Source organism: Fusarium fujikuroi, chromosome FFUJ_chr08, assembly GCF_900079805.1.
Source record: "Fusarium fujikuroi IMI 58289 draft genome, chromosome FFUJ_chr08".
Taxonomy (NCBI): domain Eukaryota; kingdom Fungi; phylum Ascomycota; class Sordariomycetes; order Hypocreales; family Nectriaceae; genus Fusarium; species Fusarium fujikuroi.
In genome coordinates, this window is record NC_036629.1 from 760,914 (window position 1) to 784,479 (window position 23,566).

A 23,566-nucleotide genomic window follows, 5' to 3' on the forward strand; every position below is an offset into this window, starting at 1 on the left:
GATATGCTGTGATATCTTCCGATATCACACTTTCCGGTTGTGCTTCCGATGCGTTGTTTTCTTTCCGGGGTGAATGATTGACGCGAAAACCACCACAAATGGCTTCGGAGAGCGATAACGAGGGACAGTCCTGCTTGGGGATGGTATGACTTGAGATGACTGCCTAAACAGGCAACCCGATCTGTTTGCACGTCTCGTGTCTAATGTCTATCAGGTACAAGTTCGATACCTGTTGGTGTGGCTTGTGACAACTTGCCTGCTCTGGTTTGGTTTACTGGTATCATATGTTCGGGGGTTTGCCAGGCTCAGAAGCTTTCCGATGGTGCCGGGTGTACTCAATCCTTTTTATTCGTCTCATCTGCCATCCATGATGCCAATCAAGACGGGACACACTTATAGCATGAGCCATGCAAGCAGCCTCTAACAACGAAATTGTCTTTCTCATCACTTAACTTGCATACAATGAGGCCATCAGTTGATGCCTTGATGCTTGTTGCAGTCCACAACTTGCAAGCGGGGGCAACAAAACTTAGGACCTCTTGTCTAAGTGATGAAATGACTTAGGTAAACTTAGTATGTCTTATGAGGATTTTAGACCAGTTTATGGTGGTAGCCTGATTCAACTTCAAAAGCTTTTCTTGTGCCCTGAGGCTTGCTCGTATGACCGAAGCTATCTCGGTTTTGCTGTTGATGTTCGATTAGGGCGCGGCAGGCTTCATTCGTTGCCATTCTCAACCAACGTGCTTTCAGCCATGCAAAAGTATTGGGCTTGGTCTATCTCACGCCCCTTGAAAATAGGCTACTCTGGCCAAGAATACGACACGGTACTTTTAGAAGGTGAGTTCAGTGATTAGTTACCAGTCCTTCCCCCAAGATGCTGTAGATATTGCGAAATATCGATTCGCCGCAGCAAAGAATATTCCCCGGAAAAGGTGTTCATAGTGTGATATTGCTGCAAACCTACCGGAAAATCGCCATGGTCTTTATTCATGTCAACACGTGAAACCCCTTAATACTCACCCCTAATACTCATCCCACGTAACTGCCTCTCGTCCTATGTACCGTGCTAAGCTTCTCTATCAACATCTAGATACTTTTCTTCTATCTGAGCTACGGCACTCAACATTTTCTTGTGCCTCTTAGTAAAGATTTTAATCCTTCGCTCATCCTTTCTTTCCTTCCTTCCCAATATTCCTCTTCCTCTGCGCCCAGAGTTTGAACTCCAGTTCGTATACCTTGAACATTGCTCGTCTATATATCTCGCTGTTTCGGTGTGTACCACTTGGTACAAGCTTGTCATAGAGCTCCCGCAGAGATTCTATGCTGCTGGCATGGGTTGGTGGAGGCTGAAGTGCTTGCTTTATGGAATAAGTATCTCCTTTCCTACCGGCCTTCATCTGTCCCTCGACGGAGGCGGACTTTTGGTCGAAATCGGTGTGTCTATCAACCCCTTGAGGGGGCTCCTTGGCCGTGCCTTTGGCGGATGGGATTTCGAAGGTCGGCCTGAGTTTGAGGTTCGTGACGCCGACCAAGCGTCTTGTGCCAACGGTATGAAACTCGATGCTCATGTAGATTGTGCTGTCCCTAATCCCGGTCGCAACGTAGGCATGCAGTTGTGGTAGATACGACCCATTGATGGTATCCTATAAGCAAAACATCAGCCTGAGATCAGGTGGGCTACGATGAGAGACTTACATTCGCTAGCCCTGGGCCGTCAATGTGGTTCACAATATGCATCTCGATAGAACCAGGCACAGTTTTAAGAGGGACGGGTCCTCCTATCCCATCCGCCTCCCATTTCTCGAGTGCAATATTGGTAAGGCTATACAGTCCATTAGGTGTTATGCTGTGTTTCTTTCTCTACGTGGAATTAGCATTCTGTGTTTTACCACTTCAGAATATTTACATACGCCTTTCTGATACGTGGTCTCGATGTGCTTTCTTGGATTCAACTTTATACGATATACGTTCCACTTGTCATACTTCACCTCGAACAATGCGCTGCCCATAGTCCAATCTCTTTTCGGCAGTCTACACTCTTCACATTCAACGCTCTGCAGGATATTTGACATAATCCTGACCTGCTCCCACTGCGGGCCTTCAAAGATCAGCACGCCGAGATCGTTATACAAGTAAGGAAGAATCGCCATCTCCATATCGGGATCGACTGTTGCCTGAACGCCTGCGCTTGTACCAGGAGGTATAGTTCCACTTGTTCGTGGTTGCAGCGCTGGTTTGAACTTGTTGAGCGTCGGCCATTCTGAAAACGCTGTGGAGGTATTCGGGATTTGTATAATGGCATACTTGGCACTTGGGTCTGCAGGTATCGGACGTGCTACTTTGGCTGCTGGCAGCATTACACCACTTGGCCAGGGCCTTGTTGTTCGCTTTCCCTTTGGCTTCTGCATCTGCTCCGGCTCTTTTTTTATCATGGTCCTGTAAGGCGCATGGCTCGGCGGTCTGAGGAGTGCTCGGGAGCCTCTTAGAGCATTGCGGGCTCTCACTGACATGACGGTTACCTTCCGAGCCAGACCCGGGATGTGAGCAAGGAGCCTCGACTCGAGGGATCGCGAGGGCGTGGATCGAAATCTTCAAATACTGTTGACGATGGCGTAATGTAGAAGCTGAATGGGAAATTTCGTGGCTGAAGCTACAGCGAGGCTGAGGTGGGGGGTCGACGCCACAGTATGGACATGGCCGCGGCAGCATCATACATCATCCGCATCGGTATTCCGCGGCTGTATGAGACCGTGATCTATACACAAACACAGTTAATATGAGCTTGAATCCGCAATTAAGACGGCAGGTCATCGCCATATATAAAGGTCTGTCCAAGCCTTGGAGCTGTCATACGGGGCATGTCCTGACCGTGATATGATAGAGCTTCTGTATATGGGAAGAGAGTATCCCCTCGGCTTTGACTACTTTCGGCCTCGTCTTCATAAGGCCTTCATCTCCAAAGCTGGAGAACGTGATGAGAATAAGATCCGCCAGGGAATTGCCCAAGCTGAGTATGTCAAAAAGGGTATGTTTTTGAACCAAGTGAGTTGATGACGTCGGCTAACCTATACGACAGAAATTGAGGCCTTGTAAGTTTTTGTTCGTTGAGATTGCGTCGGTCACCTCGTGAGACAACTTGCAAATCATATTCGGGTATGATTGATTGTTTATGTTGTATGCCACCAGTATCACCGTGTATCGTCAAACATGACACATCGACGCAGGCCATCCCATTACATCACAATGCACCAGTCACAAACACTCCAGTTCATGCCAATAAGTTCATTTATCCCAAAAGCTACATTATCCTGATATCCCAACCATTATCCGTCAACCTGCTTTTTACTAATCATATGGGTATAGGTACTACTTGAAAAGGTATCGCACATTGAGAAAACGATATGACGCCAACGCGTAAAGGGGAAAGGGGGTATGTTGTGCATGTATAAGATGCTGATAGAGGTTCTTTGGGACGTTGAGGTCCAGGGTGTGTGTAGTTATTGTGTCAGGGAAGCATTCCAGTCTTGCATCTATCATGAGACATAGATGTTGAGCCATTCGTCATAATCCACGTGGGAAGATCATCTTTGCTTTTGCGATAAAATGACCACAGTGACCCCGGAGCTTACTCCTTGCGTAGTCTCTTTCTTGATGACCACACTCCCAACTCCAAACATTCTCCCCAACTTGTCCCGCTCTCGCTCATCAGATCTGCCATCATCTTAGCTACCCACGCATCCCACTCATCCTGGCTCTTGCCGCTCGCTTCTCTGATGATAGGTTCCAGTGCCGACACTTGCTGTGCAACTGTCAAAAGCGCCGTCTTGCGAAGCGCAGATTGTCCCGGTGTCAAGGTCTTCTTTTCGACCTTCTGGTGCGGTGTTGACTTGGCCTTCATCTCCACGTACGACTTGCCATCCTTAGTGACAACACCGCCGACGCCTTCGCGCTCCCATCGGACTTCACTCAAGGGGATAGCTAGACGTTTTGTCTTGATGTCCATAAGCACCTCTGCTTCAGCGTGGAGGAAGGCCCCAATGAGAGAACACGGCACAGGTGAAAGCTGTCGTCCTTCCAGAGTCCTTGACAGCCAGGTATTATACTCAACCAAGAAAGAGTTCAATGGCGCGGAAAGGGGTGTTTTGGAAGTCATGAGATAGGCACCTAGATCAAGGGCAGCCTCGTGTTCTTCTGCTTCTTCTGATCCGGGCATTGCGCTTGGAACATGAGGTCGAAGCATGCGGAAAGTTGGGTCACTGTCCCATATCTCCATCACTCCTCCAGGCTTGAGCATGCGAAGATACTCCTCCACAAAAAGTTGGTAAACATGACTCGGAACCATCAGGCACGTATCTTTGACCATAATCAGATCAAACTCTTCGTCAGCAAAGGGCCATGGGAGATGTCGAAGATCGTGCTGAACAAATCTCCATTTCATGTCCTTGTCTGGCTTGCACAGCTCGGCAGGGGATCCAGGGCTGCCAGGGGCCAGGGGGGCGATGTCAATGCCGGTGAAGTGAATACCGTTGTGGCCTCGCTCCTTGTAGTATCTGTGGCACATCATACTCCAAAATCCTGTACCACATCCAACCTCCAACACCCGCTGCGGGGGGTTGTTTCGGATGAAAGGTGTGTAGACGGGTGCGCCATATACCTGGATCATCAACAGAGTCCGCAGGCTCTGGCGATGGAGCTCAGCGAGGTCGGTGGGAAGAGGGTACGCCGACGTAGGGTCATTGTAGTAGGTGCGGCCATTTTTAACGACGAAGGGCTTTGTCGCGGGGTCAGAGTTGGAGTGGTCTGTCGAGGTCATGGTTTGTGTCGAGACAGTTGTGTTGCCACTTGTAGAGGAGACCGAGTCTGTTCGAGGAAAGTCGAGGTTTACCTGCTTCGTCGTCCCTGACATGAGTTTGTTGCCTGCATCCAACTGAGAGTACATGGTGACATTTTTCAGATCGAATGAGGTTGTTGTTGGGGTCGCAGCGGAAGATTGACGACGAGGATCGCGCTGTCGAGTCTTGTCGACGTACACAGGCCGATTGAAGACAACAGGCGAGTGTAACGGCGATGTACCTCCGCTGGTGAGACTCTTGCTAGGTAGATGTTTGTTGGAGGTCGAGGCAGTCGTGGTCGTAGTCGTCACTGGCTTCGAAGATTGTTGGCGCGAGTCAGATGATAACAGTTTTGAGTGCGAGTAATGAGCGTCGTCCTGTGCCAGGGCGGGGCCGTTTTTGGTATTGGGGCTGGTTGTGGAATGCACAAGCGACGAGTCGTGCGAAGAACGACTACCCTGACTCCCACTAGACGTCCTCGTATGGCGAAAAGGACGTCTTACGCGGCTGGAGTTTGGGGCAATGTCGTGTGAATCCGAATTGGATCGAGGAGGAGTTTCAGGGTGCTGCCGCTCCTTTTCAGCAGCCTTTGCACGGCGACCGAAGGTGGGTAAGGGGTTGGCAGAAGCGTAGTAAAATCCGCTCCATTCAGACATTGTTGGCTATGCCGCTATACTATACTCTTTGGCGTAAGCTTTCCGGTGGATAACTTTGGTGAATGGGGAAGGGTAAGGGGTGCTGAGTAGTCTAACAGGGGTGCCACTAGGTAAAGTAACTGCCCGGGCGTGTTCCAGTTCCACCGCCGCTAGCAAACACACTTGCTGCTCAACTGACGAACCGAACTGAACTAAACCACACACAAAGTCCAACGACCCGTGATGGTAGGCCAAACGGTACCTACAGCAAATCTCCTGGCCCCCGGTCGGTAGCACCTTTGGCCCTTCTAGAACCCTTCTCTGGCCCGCGGAACTGGGTTATCAAGTCCGGGTGGTTGCCGGATTGCGTCCCGGACCATGCAGGGGCAGTAGAAGCAACAGTAGCAGAAGGCCCTTGGTTGCTTGGCCCTTTTGTTGACGCTTGACTGATCAGAGGTGTCGCCTAAATCGAAGAGCAGGGTTCGTTCATCGGCCAGCGTTACGCTGAAGATACTATCCGTAATTCGCGCAAACCTGATGGGTGGGAAGCAAATGTGGATGCGGATGTGGATGGATGCGTATATCGAGTGCCGAAACCGTTTGCAACTGTGATATCAAACGTTGTTGGTCGTGCGTGGACCCTTCATAAGCTGCTGGTTGGTTTCGTGATTGTGCCTGACTGACTGCCTAACAAGCAGGAGCCAACGTCATTATCTCTATGCCGTCGATGGCTTTTATGCTCAAATTTGGTGGATAAGGCGTCTGTGCTGGCGCGACCTTGGATCCGCTGGTGCAACCAGTTTTTCTATGATGGCGTTCGCTGGCTGGCAACAAACAGTCCCTGCTATGTGATGTGATAGCCGTTTGTCCTTATCAAAAGGTGACGGGTAGCGCCGCAGGGACGCGTAGAGTTCCCAGAGTCGGTATAGTTGATAAACTCTCACCAAACAGCAATTCGGATAGTTGCGTCGAGATCGAGCACAAGTGGATTGATCTGTTTCGAGATCTAGGAAAGAGAGCAAACTGCATGTCCTGTACTGTGCATGTGCAGCACAGCAGTTTCAGGTCAGACAAGCAGTGAAGCAAACAAGTAATAAACAGCAAACTTCGCCTGCAATGGCGGCAGCGGTGACTTTCTATATACGGCCATCCCCATCCTTCATGCTTCACGCTTTCACGCTTGCTCGGGCCAAAAGGCAGCATTTCCCCAGTTCCCAACTGTCTGGGGTGTGGAGCGGCGCGCTTCGGTTGGCCATCCCCCGCACATTAGAGCTTTTGCCTGATGTTTTATTGACGCTTATCGAATTAGCAGCTTCCGTTCCAGCCTGACCTTGGCGGTCCGAGGTTTCTTGTGGTGGGTTAGACAGGGAACAGTGGCTCTCTAACCTGTGATTTCTGCAGGCCGCAGCTCACCTAAACTTTCTCGACTCTCATGCACTTGCTAGGTCCTGCACTGCTGCATTATCATCCATGTACCATGTCGGGAGGATTCAACTCCCAATTTCAACTTGCATCTGAATCTGACAGCGTAAACATAGTCTCCAATGTTCACGTTTCAGTGAGTGTAAACGTACCAATCGCATGGGTTGCTCGCATGAATGATTGCCGAGTTAGCCATGGAGTCAAGTTTGCGATCTTCTCCCGTCTTGGAACGGATAGGCTGTTCAAAGTTCAAACGAGACATTTCTGTGACAGGAGCGCTACCCGAAGAGGAATATTGTACAACGGTCCTATTCTCGGCCGAATGGCATAACATTGGATGCCCATACCGGTTTAAGCTGAAGTGATTGCCTCTTCGATTCAAGTCTTGGTAACGTGATACATGAGCCAGAATTCAGTTGGTTGATTTGAGCCCATGATTGTTCCCTTTCCCGATGGTGGTGCTTCCAATACATTCATCGGCCCATCTTGACTCTCTCCGAGGCTGCGCGCGGTCCGTGTTAGTGGACGGAACCATTGAACCCGTGGGACGCCAAACAACAGGGCTGTCGGAGCGATGGCGTTTTGCGAGATGAGACCTGATCAATGGCGTCACTTTAAGGGCTGGCTGTGTCCTCCTGGCTACAGCCGCGTTTACTGGTGTCCGCAACGAGTTGATTGATGCTGTTCCTGGAGCATACTGATAACACATGTTGTCTCCTGTGGTTCGAGCACCAGCTGTCCATAAATGTACATGTGCATATGTATATCCTGGCCTCATGGGAACATGCACTGCGGCACTTCGAGCCAATTGACAGCCCTACGTTGAGGCTCAAAAACACGCTAGTAATTGCATCGTGATCATAGAGGTTGAACTCAATCTGTGGTAGGTCTCAGTCCCCTGATGAACTCCATATGTGCACATGATGCTGCAAACATACGATTGCTCAGAGAGGATTCTGCCAGAAAAGATGCAAACTTGCGTTGAACATGAGCAACGCAAGCATATTTCGCGAACGTGCCTTGTCTCACAATGGTACAAGAACATGCAACTATCGTCGACCTGATGCGGCCTGACCTTGCAAGGCTGAATCGTCGTTCAAGGTGTGTCGCGCAATTATAGAGAGGCTGCACGTGATAGTCGATTCTGACTCTCCTCGCACGAGCCATCAGAATGCGGAGCAGGTGCACGTGATTAGACGCCCGCTTCTGGGCTGCAATTCCGTTCATCGCAGCATCACGGCCAGCATCACAGTCATATCCATGCGCTCCCTCTGCCATCGGCCACTTTTCTTCTGTTCAAGTATCAGTTGATATTTTTCAGTGAATATCTACATTGTTGCGATCGCTCTTTACAGGTACGTTGGCCCCGCAGAAGCTAGCAATGACAGCGCAACGTGTCGCTAAAGCTTGGATCCCCCTCCCATGATGCCCTTCTTTCAAAGCTTTAACTAATCATTACCTTTGCAGTATTTCTTGACTCACATACACTCTGCACTTCTGCTTCTACAAGAAAAACTTTGTCGCTTCGATAAAATCGATCGTGACTCAAAAAATTTAACCTTTCATCGCTATCAAGCCACCACAGATCTCCTGGGACTGTCGCAACGACACCTCTCGATGAGCTATTGACCTGCCGACGAACCGACGTTCTCCATCCGAGCCAAAAGCAACGACAATTGTTCCGGTGACAGCTGTAGGCTGATGCGTAAACGCGAGCTATCTTTGCTTTCTCTCTTTTGGAACCTTGGGTGAAGTTTCGAGCTTCGTCGCCAACCAACATTTCCCCGCTGTTACGCGAACCCTATCAAAGTCAAAAGTCGAGGCTATATACGACGGCCGATGAGCTTCTCCAGCGATTTGCTATATTCACTTCCCTCCATCACGACTGCCGATCAGCGATATCTACCGCCGTGCTGCTCGCCGGCGCAACTTCCTAGACCTCCACCCCTGAGACTATAACCATCATAATCACATCACAAATACCTACCGGAATGTATCCTCAACACTCCGGGCAGGGTCAACATGCTCGGCTCAACGGCGCCGGGCGAGGCATCCCGAACTTGCTATACAACTATCAGCATACCCAACATCAACACCCTTCTCAAACGCAACACCACCAAGGACTTCAACACGACCATGGAATGCCCAACGCTAATGGCCTAGGCCATCACTCAACCTTTACTCCAGGTGTGCTTTCTAACTCGAGTCCCTTCAACCCCAATGCGCTTCAGAATGGTCATTCTGCAGGAAACCGAGGACAGCCACCTCCGAACGAGATGTGGCAGGAGCAATTGCGAATGCACAAAGATGCTGAACGAGCGCATTCTGCTATGACCGATCAACAACAACCGCACTACTATGCTAGGCTCAGAGCGTCGGAAAACAGAGGAATTGGTCCCCCACCATCAGCTAGCCAACGTGCCCACCCGGACGACGAAGACGATGGTGTTGATAGGAGACGACCCTTGGCTATTGAGAAGGAGGCAACACGGCAGGACTGGCACAATCTGGATATGAGTGGGCAGGGGTTGCGAAACTTGGCTCCTGAGCTCTTCAAGTATAAGTTTTTGAACGAGCTCTTTATCGCCTCCAATAAACTGACACGACTACCAAACGCGATTGGAGAACTACGAGCATTGCGCCACCTTGACGCCTCCTTCAATCAGATAATCGAAATTCCCCCCGAGATCGGAATGTGCACTTATCTCAAGAACCTGTTACTTTTCAATAATAACATCCAAACATTACCGAACGAACTTGGATCACTGCACCTTCTGGAGATGCTCGGCATCGAGGGCAACCCATTGGACGCGGACGTGAAACATAAAATCATGGAGGAGGGTACAAAGAGTCTCATACATACGCTGAAGGAAAATACTCCTAGTAAGTCAATGGCACACCTGGCAACGATTTATGCTAACAGTTACAGTGCCTATTCCTCCCACACCCCGAATGTCCATCGTTATACAAGAGGACGTGTCACCTAGTCTGGAGAGGATCAAGGTTTTCTCGTGGAACATTCTTTGCGACAAATATGCGACACCCCAGACTTACGGTTATACACCCACCCGCGCCCTCGACTGGGAGTATCGCAAAGGATGTATCCTGGAAGAACTCCGAATCAGGGATGCGGATTTCCTTGCTCTTCAGGAGGTATCAACAGATGCTTTCAAGGAGGATCTTAGCCCGGAACTTGCTCAGATGGACTACAAAGGAGTTCACTGGCCCAAGTCACGAGCCAAGACCATGTCGGAGAAGGATGCGCAGTCCGTTGACGGTTGTGCAGTCTTTTACAAGCAGAGCAAGTTCATTCTTCTTGACAAGCAGCTTATCGAATTCGCAACAATTGCCATCAACCGACCCGACATGAAAAACCAGCACGATGTGTTCAACCGTGTGATGCCTAAGGACAATATTGCTGTTATTTGCTTCTTTGAGTCTCGTCTCACCGGAGCTCGAATTATCCTGGTCAACGCCCATCTCACGTGGGACTCTGCCTTGGCCGATGTCAAGGTTATCCAAACTGGTATCCTTATGGAACATGTTACGAAGCTTGCGGAGAAGTACGCGAGGTGGCCAGCTGTCAAGGATAAGAAGATGATTGTGCTACCGATGGGCGACGACGAGGTACCTGTGCCCCAAGCTGAGCCAGGCCCGAGCCAAGAGTATCGCACCAATACCGAAATTCCTCTGCTGGTCTGCGGTGATTTCAACTCTACAGAAGACTCTTCAGTGTATGAGTTGATGTCTATGGGACGTGTACCACCCGACCACTTAGAACTGAGCAGCTTCCAGTACGGCAGCTTCACGCGAGACGGTATTGAACACCCTTTCAGCCTTAAAGACGCCTACCACCACCTCAAAAACACCGCCGATGCAATGCCATTTACCAACTATACGCCTGGATTTGCCGATGTGATTGATTACATCTGGTACTCTACGAATACTCTGGAGGTAGTAGACCTTCTTGGACCCCCCGACCCCGAATACCTGAAGCGAATTCCCGCTTTCCCTTACTGGCACTTCCCTGCAGATCACATCCAGATCATGTCTGAGTTTGTGATCAAGGGCCGGAAGGATAAGAAGCACCTCCCCGATCGTGAACCGGACTTCGGCCCCGGGTCACGCGGTTGATATCCGCAGACGGGAGGGCTGGGACCCGAACCCCAAATCCTCGCATGAGGAAAATACGTCGATACGTACACCTGGATGTAGTTATTTTGGTTTTGCGTCATGGAGTTTTGAGGAATCTTGCAACGGCTCTTGGGGGCAGGGGGACGGTCGGTGGGGGGATGTTAGCGGTATGTACACAGGCAGCGGAGAAAGGGGAAGCATATTAGGTGGAATTGTAGGAATTGATTCACAATGTTCTTGTTTTTGTTCCCTCTGTGATGTGTCCTCTTACGTGAGCCATGGGCGGTTTCTTGCTTTGGCTTCTGTTATCTCCCAGGAGTATCATGAAGCTATGGGCCACCCTTCTTATCTTTCTGCCTACCTGCATCATTTGTTTGCCTTGCACGGCATGGCTATGTCATATGATGTCAGTCAGAACCAACGAGTGAGCTTGTGTCTTGTGCAACCTACAAGCCACCCTGGTCGAAAGCGGATGGCCGCAGACCGCATCACCATTACGCCCATTCAATGCAGCACAAATAAGAGCATGCCACTTGACTACGGAGGCTTTACATGGCGTTTGAGCCCAATATCCACCCAACCTAGATGATGTAATATCTCATTCACGTGGTTCTTTGTTCTCGATGTCATATATTCACTCAACTTCTTAGCCACTTTGATGTGTTCCAACGAACACAAATATACTAAATACTAATATTGGTCCCAAACAACACCAGTTTCTTTTGGTGTCATCGTCAGTCGGCATGGTTCCTACCTCACGCCCAACTTTGGACCCTCACAAGGCTGAGGTAGTCCATGGCTGATGTCCTTAAAGTATTAGACGCCTCGCAGCTATGCAGGCAAACCTCGTCTCTACTCTATATACGCACCCAACTGAGACAATCTTCACCCGCTCCTCTTTAGGCGGTATTATGATGACAAGAAGGTTGAGAAGATGGCACGAATACTGATGGATAGCGTTTCCTGTTGGAGATGATTGACCTGATTTCGGGAACACATATACATATATATTGAACCGGCAACTCTATTCAACAACCAACCTCAAAAGAGCACAGCCGAGCTCATTGATCAGTATGGCTTGTCTTTGGGCAAGAACACCAACGGAACTTAGGCAGAGGTCCTCAGAGGGCTCATGAGCCGTGGGAAGATGCACTTCAGTGTACAGGACATGTCTTCACGTTCACGAGACTGACAACCTCGACGAAGTCTGTTTGCAGTTCACGATGTCTCAACTTGAACACTTGCAACGTATCCTCAGATCACTGGGATATATATACTTGCAGAGCATGCAGTCGACCATCAGCCAACTTCATCACCAACTTCAGTCCATCTGACGGTTCCCTGAGTACTTCCAAACTGGGGTCTCTGTTGTTTGGTACTTGCGCTGGTAATCTTGCCCTATTTCTTCAACCTTGATTACATACACAGAATCAACGACCAAATCAGCGACCACCGCTTTCGAGTCATCTTCTCGGTAAACAAGATGTCTCAGTTCTTTGGATTCTCCTGGACAACTCCCCACAGCTTCATCAAGAGCTTTCGGGAGGAAAGCCCACGCTCCAAATACATCAATGATTTGGTGGAGCGCATCAGTTCCGAGACAGGGAGCGGAACCACAGTTCTCCTGCAGGAGACGCTCAGAAATTATATACATCTTTGCAACATGGACCTGGCCCTCACCACCATCAACGTCATGCGGTTCCCTTTCAACACAACATCGCCTCCTGGGAACGACTACAGAAACCTCCTATATAGACGCACCATCACATTGACTGAGTCGTGGAACATCGCTGGGTATCTCACCGAAGTCTTGAGCAACGGGAAGAGACTCCACGAGTTTCTTGAATTAGCGGATCAAGTCAACCAACTTGCCTTCATCTTCGCCTCAGTCAACAACCCGGAATACTACTGGTTTAAAATGTTTTATCTGTACTCTACGGCCAGCACAAGAGATGTGATTCTATTTCTTGTTAATATGATCCGCCGTCGAATGTTGCAAGCTATCATTCGGAACCCGCCTGGTAAGCAACCTACAGATCTTGATGGTAACCCTATTGAACCAAATTTGTTTGCTAGAGCCCAGCAAGCATTTTGGCTCCACGAGTTAAAGCTTCGAGCGCGAACTCTCGAAGAGGGATGGAGTGCCAACCAAATCCAGATTCCAGGAGATGAAAATCCCGCGGATATTGCTGAAACCTTACAGGGCCCCCATGATATCGATGTAAGGAGATTCCTAGAGTTGGTAGAATTGCAGCGGTTCGAGGGAACTTTTTTCGACCACGGGATTGAGGATCGAAAGAAACTAAGGGATTTGAACGAAGGCCTCCTCGGATTCTCAACGCCTGATTATCTTGGGATTCAGGGATCAGCCTTATGCCTTCCTCGTAGTGACGATAGATACTCCATGCAGCTGCTTTTCCAGCTTGCGGCCGTGGAAGAGCAATCGGAGCTTTTCTGGGAAAGGTACGACTTTCAATCTCCGTTTTGGTATGATGGCTGGTTCGAGAAGTATCCTGTCTCTGGCTCGATTGAGCACTTCTCACTTGGCACCGATTATTCCCGCCTCGAAAGGGAGCAAGATCACCGACAGGAGTGAGTGGCTTTTAGAGGCAGAGGAAGGACAACACAAACAGCCACAAGAAGAATCACGATGGAATATTGACGATTGTCAATAGGAGGAAGAAGAAGTTGAAAAGAGTATCCATAAATGCCTCGACTACTGATGTATTATGTTCCGTTGAGTGTTAGATTTGGGATAGTTCGTCATGATGTAGACTAGAAAGAGCGTTTCAAAGATACAAAAATCCTGAATGATCACGTCCCAGAAAAGACAATGTGACGCTTATGAACAATGTAGAGAGGTATCTGTCGTTTCTATATACTTCCTGATCTTTCTATACAGGCCCAAAACAATGAGGAGACGAGTCTATCCACCAACGCCATCACACCAACCCAGCCTCTAGTGAAGCAGAATGTCATACCCATCCTTTGTAATTCTCACTTCTTCCTGCCCAAGGCCGTACTTGCGCCGTATCAGCTCAAAGATGATCAGTCCCGCACTCGTGCTAGGAACCTGCCGTATCGCATTCCACCAAAATCCTCGATAAAGCCATTTCGTTAAGGTCAGCCCTTCGGCCGCTGCCTCTCCTCGACATACGGCTAGCGATTCTTGGTATGCGTGGTAGTAGGCTCGCAGCATCCTCCATCGTCGACGTGGCTTTTCGGGGTTTGCGACTCGGGAAGCACGAAGTTTGGCGGCTTTTTCGTCGAGGTCTTCAAGATGATCCCAGTGTTTGACTTGGAAGTGTGTCAAGGGATGCAGTAAGACCTGCTGTGTAAACGAAGCGCTGATACCACCAAGAAGAAGGAACATGGGCTCAAGGGCATAATGAGGTCGAATGAGCCTCATGCCTTCTTCTTGTTGGTGTTCATGCGTAGGACGCTTCATGGCAAGCACATCAACGATGTCCTCAGCCAGACCACCGTAGTACCACGTAACGAAGCGATAGTAGCCTTGAGCCTTGACGTACTCGAACGTACTAAAGAATATAGCGCTTCCCAGACTGTCTTTCGCGAGCGACAGACCCCATCCTGCAAAGATACCCCTGAGTCCAATGTCGCGAAGCTTCTCTGCGCTAAAAGCCCACATGCTCCGGGGTTTCCCACTGCCATCGTTTGGCATCAGATCCCGATGGTCGTACCGTGCTTGGATGGCGTCTAAGGGTGCAGCCACAACACTCTGGAGTGCGCCTGCAAGCAATCCAGCAGTGAAGGTATGCATCGGATGAGGTGGTGGATACACTCTCTTCCGCGCTTGTCCGCTCTCTTCATGGAGTCTTCCTAAAATTTGGAGATAACTCGTGTACAGCACCGCTCCAACACCAACATTCGCAATGAGAGGCGGTAAAATCTGATTCGGTATAATTCCCCATCCCTGGTGTCTAATAGCAGACGTCAAAACTCCAGGTGTCGTGCTTCTCAGCAACAACCAACTCTGTCGCATAAACACATTGAGTCGAGAAGCAGAAGGATCATTCGCAGCAGCTTTCATCATAAGCTCCGTCTGCGCCTGGTGAATAGTCCTCGCATAAGCCAGATAATCCACACGCGTTCTAAAGAAAGCCTTGGCAGGAGCACGAAAGTAGAAAGCGATGAGTTGAGTGCTTAAGGCACGAACACCAGCTGCTGAAGCGGCAGTTGCGGCATTGCTTCTAGGATCACGGTCTGGAAGCACAACGTTGACGTCGGGAGGTAACGCCGGGAGGATTCCGGTTCCATAGTCCGGGACGTCATTTCGACGATTGTTCATGGCGTTGAGGGAGTCATGTTGAGAGAAAGATGAGATTGGGGAGGGAGCCTGTGAGGGAAAGCAGGTTGACGTCGGCTTTGGGACTCGATGAGCTGGTGACTAAGCGACGTGGACCAATCGGGTGCTGCAGGTGACGATGATCTTGGCCAGCAGGTCCCGAGATCTGAGGCATCCTCATGAACAGCGCAGGTGACTTGAGATTGCAGAGCTTGTTGCAGGCTGACTACGGTTGAATAGGATAAAAAAGACCAACTGCAATGAACTTATGTACTTTACTTATGAGTAGATTGCTTGTGAACCTAAGTTGGTGTGAGAACTCACAAGCATTTAGAGGTTGTCTACCATAACTCACTCGATCCCGTAGAGCAATCAAGAGGCAAGAAAACACAAAATGATCAAAATATCGTTAATTTTTCATTTCCCACCCAAATACGCCGTCTATAAATGCAGTATCCCCTGCCGTGAGGTATTTCCAGTCTCATCCTTCATGCTATTCATTATCCTGGAGCTCGTCCTTACTCAGGCTGCTCACGTCCGTCCAGCCACTTGCTCATGTAAGGACCATCCAACCAGAAGCCAAGCTTCTTGTAGTAGCTTCTCACTCCAACACCAGAAATAACACTGATCTTGTCGCTGCCGTGCTCCTCAATCGCAATCCTCTCAGCCTCCTCCATCAGAAGGGTACCGAAACCCTGGTGCTGGAACTTGCGGGGATCGCGAGCGTGAACTGGTACAGCTGTCCCGTAAACGTGAAGCTCTCGCACCATACTTGTAGGCTGGCCTGTAAGCTCCTCTCGGTACGTGTACTTCTCGGTACACTTTCGCAATCGAAGTAGAGCAACAAGGATGTCTTGCTTGGGGTCCTCATAGGCCAGGAAAGTCTCCCAACCGCCGTTGGCGACGTAATCTCGTCGAACCAGCTCAATTTGGTTAGGTCGTATCTTGTTCTTGATCTCATTCACTCCAACTTCTCGTGTCCGTACATCTCGGCAGGTTGTTCCAAAGTCCTTCATTCGAGCAAGTGCCAGTTCGCGTAGGTTACCATTCTCGACTCCAGATGTGACCAGGGGCATGGGAATGTCGCGCTGAACACGGTAGATACGGGTCCAAGGAGGAATGAGAGCCATGATTCTCGCGATGAGGTCGATCAGGCCATTGGGGGTGTAATTCTGGTATCGCCCTGTCCTCCACAGTTCGTACAGACCTGTACCTCGAATGACCAGGGTGGGATAAATCTTGAGGCCGTCGGTTCGGAAAGCAGGATTCTCAAAGTACTCCCTGAACTGATCGATATCGCGCTCCATGCCAACGTTTGGCAAATCAGGCATCATGTGGCTAACAACCTTGTAACCAGCGTCCTTCGCGAGGCAGAACGTCTCTGCGACTGCGGCGACTGTGTGTCCTCGGTTGGAGTCTCGCGCGACATCCTCATACAATGACTGCACTCCAACCTCAAGTCGTGTGCAGCCATATCGCAACATGTCGGAAAGATGAGGCTGCAGACAATAATCAGGTCGTGTCTCGATTGTAATTCCGACACACTTGATGTTGCTCATCTCGCCAGCCTCCACGGCCTCATCAACATTGGTCGTTTGATATCCACTAAGAGCATTGTGAAGCTGAGCAATAAACTCCTCGCGGTATGACTCAGAAAGAGACATGAAAGTTCCTCCCATGATGATGTACTCAACTTTGTCGACAGAATGGCCAAGAGACTTGAGCTGGTCAACACGTCCTCGAGCCTGCTCAAAAGGATCGTATCGTGCACGAATCGCTCGCATCGAGGTAGGTTCATAGCCAGTATAAGACTGTGTGCTGTACTCGAAGTCGGAATCGGGACCTCCAGGGCAATAAACACAAATGTTGCCAGTATAAGCAATATGGGGACATCGATGGGGCTTGCACATGACAGCGACAACAGCAATACCAGAAGACGTTCGAATGGGCTTCGCAATGAGCTTTGGCAAAATGTATTTCTTGTAGTGTTCGGGAATGGAGGCGATGATGGCGGTCAAAGGTGGGATGTTCTGGAGCTTGTGCTTCTTGGCGAGTTTGTTTCGCAGAGAATTGAGGTTGATATCGCGTGTGGCTCGGCCAGCCTTGCTGGCTTCGTGGTCTTCGATGAGAGCATTCGCGACGTCGGCGCAGCATCGCAGGAAGCGCTCGCTCTCGGGAGCCATGTCGGGCTTCTTCTTGATCGGCGCGGCCGTCACGGTCATGGTGGCGGTGGCCATGTTGATGGTTGTGGTCTTTCGAGAAGACTAGAATTATTGAGGATGTCGGTTTGTGTAGCGAGGGACTGTTGAAGTGGTTGTAGAAGGCTGACTTTGTGTGTCAGTCAAAATGACATGGATGGGAATGAGTTATCGATCTTTGCCCCTCCAAAAGAAGCTTCAGATGGAAAAATCGTGGTGGGGCTGAGAGTTTTCCCCACCCAATGCGGAGATGGGCAATTGTCAAAGCCAAGGTCACGTGGACCCTTCATCTTCAACATCGACCTAAAGTCAGGGTTTGACTCTGAGAAATGCAGTTCAAAAAGGTTAATTATCACCAGACTTCGGGGCCCACACCGGGTGCCAATTGACGGATAGTTTGGGATTCCCTCAAACTTATAGAGTCAACGCATTAAAAGATCTCAATTGGCTCAAGCTTTAGGCAAGAGGCAGGCCGTGCCGCCGTACACAAAGACTCGATATTGATAAACATACTGATTTCCCATTCGATAAGTTTTGAATGGAAATTTCCGTAATAAAGATGCATGTGACCGTTAGCGAACCTCCTCATACTGGCGCAGCTCCTGTGAGTAGTTGCATATATAAGGGACCTTCCCAAGTCGCCTTTTTCTCTCTTCAACTTATTCTACGCCAGCATTCTCCTTCGTCCAAAAGCTTGATTTCGATTCTATTCCATACTGCAAAGTATAGAAATGTGTTCCTTATCGGATACCAGTCTTAATCTCGAAACAGATCCTGATTTCCCAGATGATTTCCAATCGCCACAAATCAACTCCGAATATCCCATGTACGGAGTAGGAGGGTACCATCCTGTTCATCTCGGCGATCTCTATGATGGCGGCCGTTATCGTATCGTCCATAAGATTGGTGCTGGTGATACCTCTATGATATGGCTGGCGCGCGATTCTTCGAGTTGGAGTTGGGTAGCTCTTAGGATCCTGATGGCCGACCAACCGTCAAGCATCGAAGAGAACATAACCAAGTGCCTCACCATTCTGACTCAACACGACCAAGAAGCAGGAGATCCTCGGTTCATTACCTGTACGCGATACTTCCACATTGATGGTCCCAATGGCCGTCATCTCTGCTTGGTTCTTCCCTTCTGTGGTCCAAGTTTGCATTCTTTGTCGAATTATATGAACAGCAGGATGAAGCCACACTTTGTTCAAGCACTCGCCTACCAAGCAACAGAGATTTTAAGGGATTTGCATGCCCATGGCATATGCCATGGGAACATTCGACCAGGAAACCTACTGCTGCGAATTCGGAATCTGGACCATCTCAACGACCAAGGAATTTATCGACTGCTTGGGCAGCCCAAAATTGACGAATTGAAGACCGAGTCTGGCAGGATCCCAGGTCCGGAAGCTCCTCGCTATATTGTCGGCTTTCTCGATTTCATGTCAAGTGGCGAGGATATTCTGCTGAACGAAGTAAGCCTTATTGGGTTTGATCACGCGTTCGAAATTTCGTCACCGAGGACAAGTGAGCCCCTGCCTGAATTTCTGGCGCCTGAGGTAGCTGTAGGGAAGCCAGCCAGCCCAGCAAGTGATGTTTGGGCACTGGGTGTCACGATTCTCAACATGCGTTCAGGCATCTCACTGTTCCCCTATCATGTCGATTGCGCAGCACATCTCATTACAGAGTGTTTGAAGTATTTTGGAGAACTACCAAATTCTTGGGAAGAGCCCTTTTACGACGAAGAGGGGCGGCCGACATCAGATGAAGCTGCGGGCCGTGCAAGGGAAGTATCTGATGAGATTCACTCGCTGAAGCAATGGATCTGCGATATCTGGGACGAACCAACCCAAGTGAATGAGAATGAGTCAACGCCAGCAGCGCCATTTATTGTCCAAGATGAAGATAGATCGCTTCCCAAAAGCTGCGAGTGGCTAAACGACGATATTTCTTCCATCATCAACTATGATCCTCAAGACATAGATTGTCTGGCCGCCGTACATGACAATACTAAAAGACCATACCCGCGACACTACGCCAATCGGGTTTGGAAGCCATCTGCATTCAAAATTAACGGTACCTACCTCCCAGAAGACGGGGGAGTAGGGTGGTTCGCCTACCTGCCAGGAAATAGTGATGTGGAGGATAACCTAAAAGCATTGCCAAGAATATCAACTCGAGAAGCGGATATGCTATATGATCTTTTGAGAAAGATTTTCGTGTATGTAGGACGCATAAGTGCGGAGGATATCTTGGGTCACCCCTGGTTCGGGATGGTTTAGGGGGAAACACAACACTGGCAGCTATTTATTATTTCGAACTATACTTAAGCGGCAAACCTATTTTTGTTACTTGAGCAGCTGAGTTGTGCTAGATATGAACTTGGAGAGCAAGTGATCCTCTGACTCTAAAGTGTTATCAAAATCACTGCCTAAGAATCTAAAGTGCGTCTAAGTTTATACTGAACTTGCCTAAGTCTCTTCATCGTTTAGGATTAAGCCACTATCCTGAGAACGGCAAGGTCTTTTTGATGATATCCCTCTTTAAGACCATGTCCCTACAATGGCAGTGGGGTCCCTAGAGCCAAGACCACTCGATGAAGCACGTGGGCCACGTTTATATCAGCCTCAGATCCTTCGAAGAATCTGAAACAAACCATCCGAGTTCAATTCCATTAAATACCTTTTGAGGAATTTATGATCAGTTAATCATGCTTTAGAGGATCGGGAATCCTTCACATACAACTCACAAGTCTGTTATTCTTGAATAAATTGAGGTTTAGACCCTGAAAAAGGACTAGGCTTGCTCGACTCGGTCACTAAAACGGGGAATATCCATTACTTATCTTCTATCCGTAATATGGGATAACTTTCCTGAAGGATTGGCATGTAAGCTGCTTATTCGCAGGGCTGAGAAGAGTTACGCCAGGGAACCTGTGATATAAGTTTGCAACTAATCCTGATTCTTGTTATGCATAAACACTAAATATCCGAGAGCTCAAGCTAAAGTGATCTTAATTTAGCACTGTCGCCATTAAATTCTCCAATATTGGACGGCGAAACCCTCCACGGTTGATGATGAGTTGAAATGGAGTGTAGGGTTCCTGATTTTACGGGCCCCAGTGCAAAACCAAGAGACGTTGCACTTTTCTTTCAAGCGAATTCAACCAAGATCGCACTATCTAGATTGGAGGATGCGCATGATGCTGTCAAAAGTGTAATGCAAGACGCAGGCTAATACACAAGTACTTGAAAGTAGGATCTTCAAGACTGCCTCACCCTAATCGTTCAAACAGGGATTCCCATGCAAATGATCTCCCAAGCTCTATCTCTAACCCAAACGGAATTCCTTATGAAGCAGGGACTAATAAACAAAGTCTGGGCCCCTGTGTTAAGTCAAAACATACCCCTACCACTACGTGCCTTCATCTGTGCTTCTAACTGGTGAACTCGCCAAGAGACGGGCACTAGATTAGCGAGAAGGATTATTCAGGACCAAGATGATTTTGAATATCAACACCGAGTGAGGCTGAGGAAGCTCAGAAGGATTCAAGAGTAAATTCAACGGTTGCATGACGCCCATCTAGGGCTTACTTTTGAATTTGATCTGCTGATCCTTCGATATTATGGGTTGAGAAAATAGTGATGATAAGAGTATATAATAGCTCGAGAACTCCATGATGAAGATGATGTTGAGTAAAGCGAGATCAGATAAGAAGCAACCTACTAAAAAGCCGACTCCAAAATGGCACGCTGGATACAACCTCTTCTTCTTACCATTTCGGTCCTCCTTTCTCTCTCCTCCACTGGCACAGCCCATCCCGCAAACAATCATGCAATTTTCCCCAAGCACGCTTTGGTCCCCCCAGTTCTTCCTCCTAACGCTTTCAAGCGTCAAGATGCACCAGCCACTGAAATCACTCCTGTTCCAGAGGTGAAACAAGCTGAGGATGTCTCACAGCCCACCGCTACAGTCCCCTTCGAGGCACCCATCCCTGCTGAGGATACCAATGACTGGCGTTCAGTGAGCTGCGAGGCTGATGGGGTCAAGGACCATACTCTATATGGACCTGATCGCTGGAAGAATGTCGATGCTGGTGATGCTTGGAGTGCTGTTATTGAAGGATGGAAGATGAACATCACTGGTGGGCGTGAGCAGAAGCACTTTTCTAATAATGTGAGTTTCCAGGTGAAACATAAAGAGGTATTGTGGCTGATATCTGTAGGTTTCCAACTTCTTTCACGGCCCTCAAGACATGTTCTGCGAGACATTCAGTGACGAAGGCAGTGGATGTGAAGATCTCAACCTCCAGTGCCACTCTACTAGTGTTCCTGCTGGCTACTTTATTCTCCACTCCTTTGAGAACATCTTTGCTGTGAGTCCCTTTCAAGACCTCGGCAGCTCAATCTACTAACAATGGCAAGATGCACTCCAACATTTGGAACGCTGTTGGCGATGCCGTTCGTGATAACGACATTGGCACCATTGCCTCAGAGTTTGGCAAGGTCCCTCCCAAGGAGGGAGGTCTTGCTACTGCTATTCTCATCGATATTGCTTTGATGGCTTGGGGTATTGTTATGGGCCCTGCTTGGAACAAGCGTATGTTGTTCTTCTCATATTGATGGACACGGACTGACGATGAACAGTGATCGGCCCCAAGTTCAGTGATGGCACTAATGCTGGAACGCTGAAGGATACTACCAATGATCTTGTCAAGAACTCTTTGACACTCACCAAGGACATCCTCAACGGCAGAGCGTACGTTTCACCATCCCATCTAGTTACTCAACTAATAATTGAGACAGCCAAGACCAGCTTGGAGTCCAGAACGGCCTCACTGCTCAAATGCAAGGCCTCACTGAAGGCTGGAAGGACGGCGTCCTCGCAACCCAAAAATGGCTCTTTGGCGGTTCCGAAGACGGCTACAATCAACTCGGTGCCATGATTTCTGATGCCTCCATGTTCGGCGACAACTGGCTCCTCGACCGTGGCGACCACGCCAAGCAAGTCAAGCGCGCCGTTAACGCCTTTTTGATCCCTATGGCATGGCAGTACTCTCCCGATGTCATCATTCCCTTCATCGCAGAGTCTGATGTTGCTTGCGACAAAGATCCTGGCTGGAATAAGGAAGCTACTTTCACGACTATGTACCAGCACTGGATTGATGATGGTGCTTTGAAGGACGGCCGTTTCTGCTTCAATGGGAAGTCCTATTGGCTCCTTGGTGGTCGCGATCGTAACACCAATTGTGACAGCAAGTCTGGCGACTCTGACTGTGGTGGCTTTGCTCTTCCTCCTGGATGGCAGTCTTTGAAGGACAAGAAGTTCACTGACATCTCACTCGATAACGTCATTATTGGGTAAGCTTCCTTCATATACTCCCGAAAAACAATACCTTACTGAATTTATAGGTCTCTCAATTCAAAGGCTGCTAATGGTGGTAAAAACGGCTTCAAGGTTGATCTTGGAGATGAGCCTAGCCGAGAGGTCCTTGATAGCCTCGCTGGTAGTGGTATCGAGGCTCCTGGTGTCTTCAACATCCCTATTTGCACTATGGATGAAATCATTGAGAACTACTACCTATGGTACGGCAATAGTCGGGATGACATGACCAACTTCCCCTGCAACGTTTGAATTCGGTTATTGATACTGTGTTTTTTCTTCTTGCTCTGTAATCTCTTCTGCACTGACATCTTGAGGCTTCTCTTCTGCAAAGCTCGCTGTATCTCGGTTACTTAGTTCGAAATTTCTTTTGCTCTATATATCAATTCGTACATCCAAACAAAGAGCCCCAACAGCTAGTGCTTTACTCTGAATTAGACCTCATCTGTGCTACTGAACCTGGGACAAGCTTGATAATTGAGACCAGAAAAGCGTAGTCTGCATAGGTCAGGCCATATCGCGAAGAATAAAAGCGCCGTATGTGTTCATCAATGTTGCTGACCCTCCTGCATCGGTCAGATTGGCTATCTGATGCATCACATGACCTCAGGACCCAAGCAAGTGAGATAAAACAAAAGACCCTCAAACTCGTTTCAGAAC

At 49.0% G+C, this 23,566-nt stretch overlaps 9 protein-coding genes; 5 read left to right on the forward strand and 4 right to left on the reverse strand.

The window, feature by feature from the left end:
• Positions 1 to 1,163: 1,163 nt before the first annotated feature.
• FFUJ_13780 (uncharacterized protein) lies at positions 1,164 to 2,510 on the reverse strand (the record flags this gene model as incomplete). XM_023581621.1 has 3 exons in its annotated part: positions 1,164 to 1,643; positions 1,696 to 1,860; positions 1,911 to 2,510. 3 exons carry the CDS (start codon positions 2,508 to 2,510, stop codon positions 1,164 to 1,166), a joined length of 1,245 nt encoding a protein of 414 aa, XP_023434291.1.
• Positions 2,511 to 2,776: 266 nt separating this feature from the next.
• FFUJ_13779 (probable NADH-ubiquinone oxidoreductase complex 1/LYR family protein) lies at positions 2,777 to 3,093 on the forward strand (the record flags this gene model as incomplete). XM_023581622.1 has 3 exons in its annotated part: positions 2,777 to 2,825; positions 2,882 to 3,025; positions 3,077 to 3,093. 3 exons carry the CDS (start codon positions 2,777 to 2,779, stop codon positions 3,091 to 3,093), a joined length of 210 nt encoding a protein of 69 aa, XP_023435149.1.
• A 532-nt stretch (positions 3,094 to 3,625) lies between these two features.
• FFUJ_13778 (uncharacterized protein) lies at positions 3,626 to 5,488 on the reverse strand (the record flags this gene model as incomplete). The annotated part of the gene is made up of 1 exon (XM_023581623.1): positions 3,626 to 5,488. One exon carries the CDS (start codon positions 5,486 to 5,488, stop codon positions 3,626 to 3,628), a length of 1,863 nt encoding a protein of 620 aa, XP_023434292.1.
• A 3,392-nt stretch (positions 5,489 to 8,880) lies between these two features.
• Positions 8,881 to 11,023, forward strand: FFUJ_13777 (related to CCR4 protein; the record flags this gene model as incomplete). XM_023581624.1 has 2 exons in its annotated part: positions 8,881 to 9,772; positions 9,819 to 11,023. The coding sequence occupies 2 exons, from the start codon at positions 8,881 to 8,883 to the stop codon at positions 11,021 to 11,023; spliced, it is 2,097 nt and encodes a 698-aa protein (XP_023434293.1).
• Positions 11,024 to 12,506: 1,483 nt separating this feature from the next.
• Positions 12,507 to 13,619, forward strand: FFUJ_13776 (uncharacterized protein; the record flags this gene model as incomplete). The annotated part of the gene is made up of 1 exon (XM_023581625.1): positions 12,507 to 13,619. One exon carries the CDS (start codon positions 12,507 to 12,509, stop codon positions 13,617 to 13,619), a length of 1,113 nt encoding a protein of 370 aa, XP_023434294.1.
• A 363-nt stretch (positions 13,620 to 13,982) lies between these two features.
• Positions 13,983 to 15,332, reverse strand: FFUJ_13775 (related to mitochondrial carrier protein; the record flags this gene model as incomplete). Its single annotated transcript, XM_023581626.1, has 1 exon — positions 13,983 to 15,332. The coding sequence occupies one exon, from the start codon at positions 15,330 to 15,332 to the stop codon at positions 13,983 to 13,985; it is 1,350 nt and encodes a 449-aa protein (XP_023434295.1).
• A 515-nt stretch (positions 15,333 to 15,847) lies between these two features.
• Positions 15,848 to 17,566, reverse strand: FFUJ_13774 (probable histone acetyltransferase; the record flags this gene model as incomplete). Its single annotated transcript, XM_023581627.1, has 1 exon — positions 15,848 to 17,566. The coding sequence occupies one exon, from the start codon at positions 17,564 to 17,566 to the stop codon at positions 15,848 to 15,850; it is 1,719 nt and encodes a 572-aa protein (XP_023434296.1).
• Positions 17,567 to 18,258: 692 nt separating this feature from the next.
• On the forward strand, positions 18,259 to 19,806 carry FFUJ_13773 (related to dis1-suppressing protein kinase dsk1; the record flags this gene model as incomplete). The annotated part of the gene is made up of 1 exon (XM_023581629.1): positions 18,259 to 19,806. The coding sequence occupies one exon, from the start codon at positions 18,259 to 18,261 to the stop codon at positions 19,804 to 19,806; it is 1,548 nt and encodes a 515-aa protein (XP_023434297.1).
• A 1,462-nt stretch (positions 19,807 to 21,268) lies between these two features.
• FFUJ_13772 (uncharacterized protein) lies at positions 21,269 to 23,158 on the forward strand (the record flags this gene model as incomplete). XM_023581630.1 has 6 exons in its annotated part: positions 21,269 to 21,700; positions 21,750 to 21,899; positions 21,949 to 22,123; positions 22,171 to 22,282; positions 22,330 to 22,884; positions 22,936 to 23,158. 6 exons carry the CDS (start codon positions 21,269 to 21,271, stop codon positions 23,156 to 23,158), a joined length of 1,647 nt encoding a protein of 548 aa, XP_023434298.1.
• Positions 23,159 to 23,566: the final 408 nt, after the last annotated feature.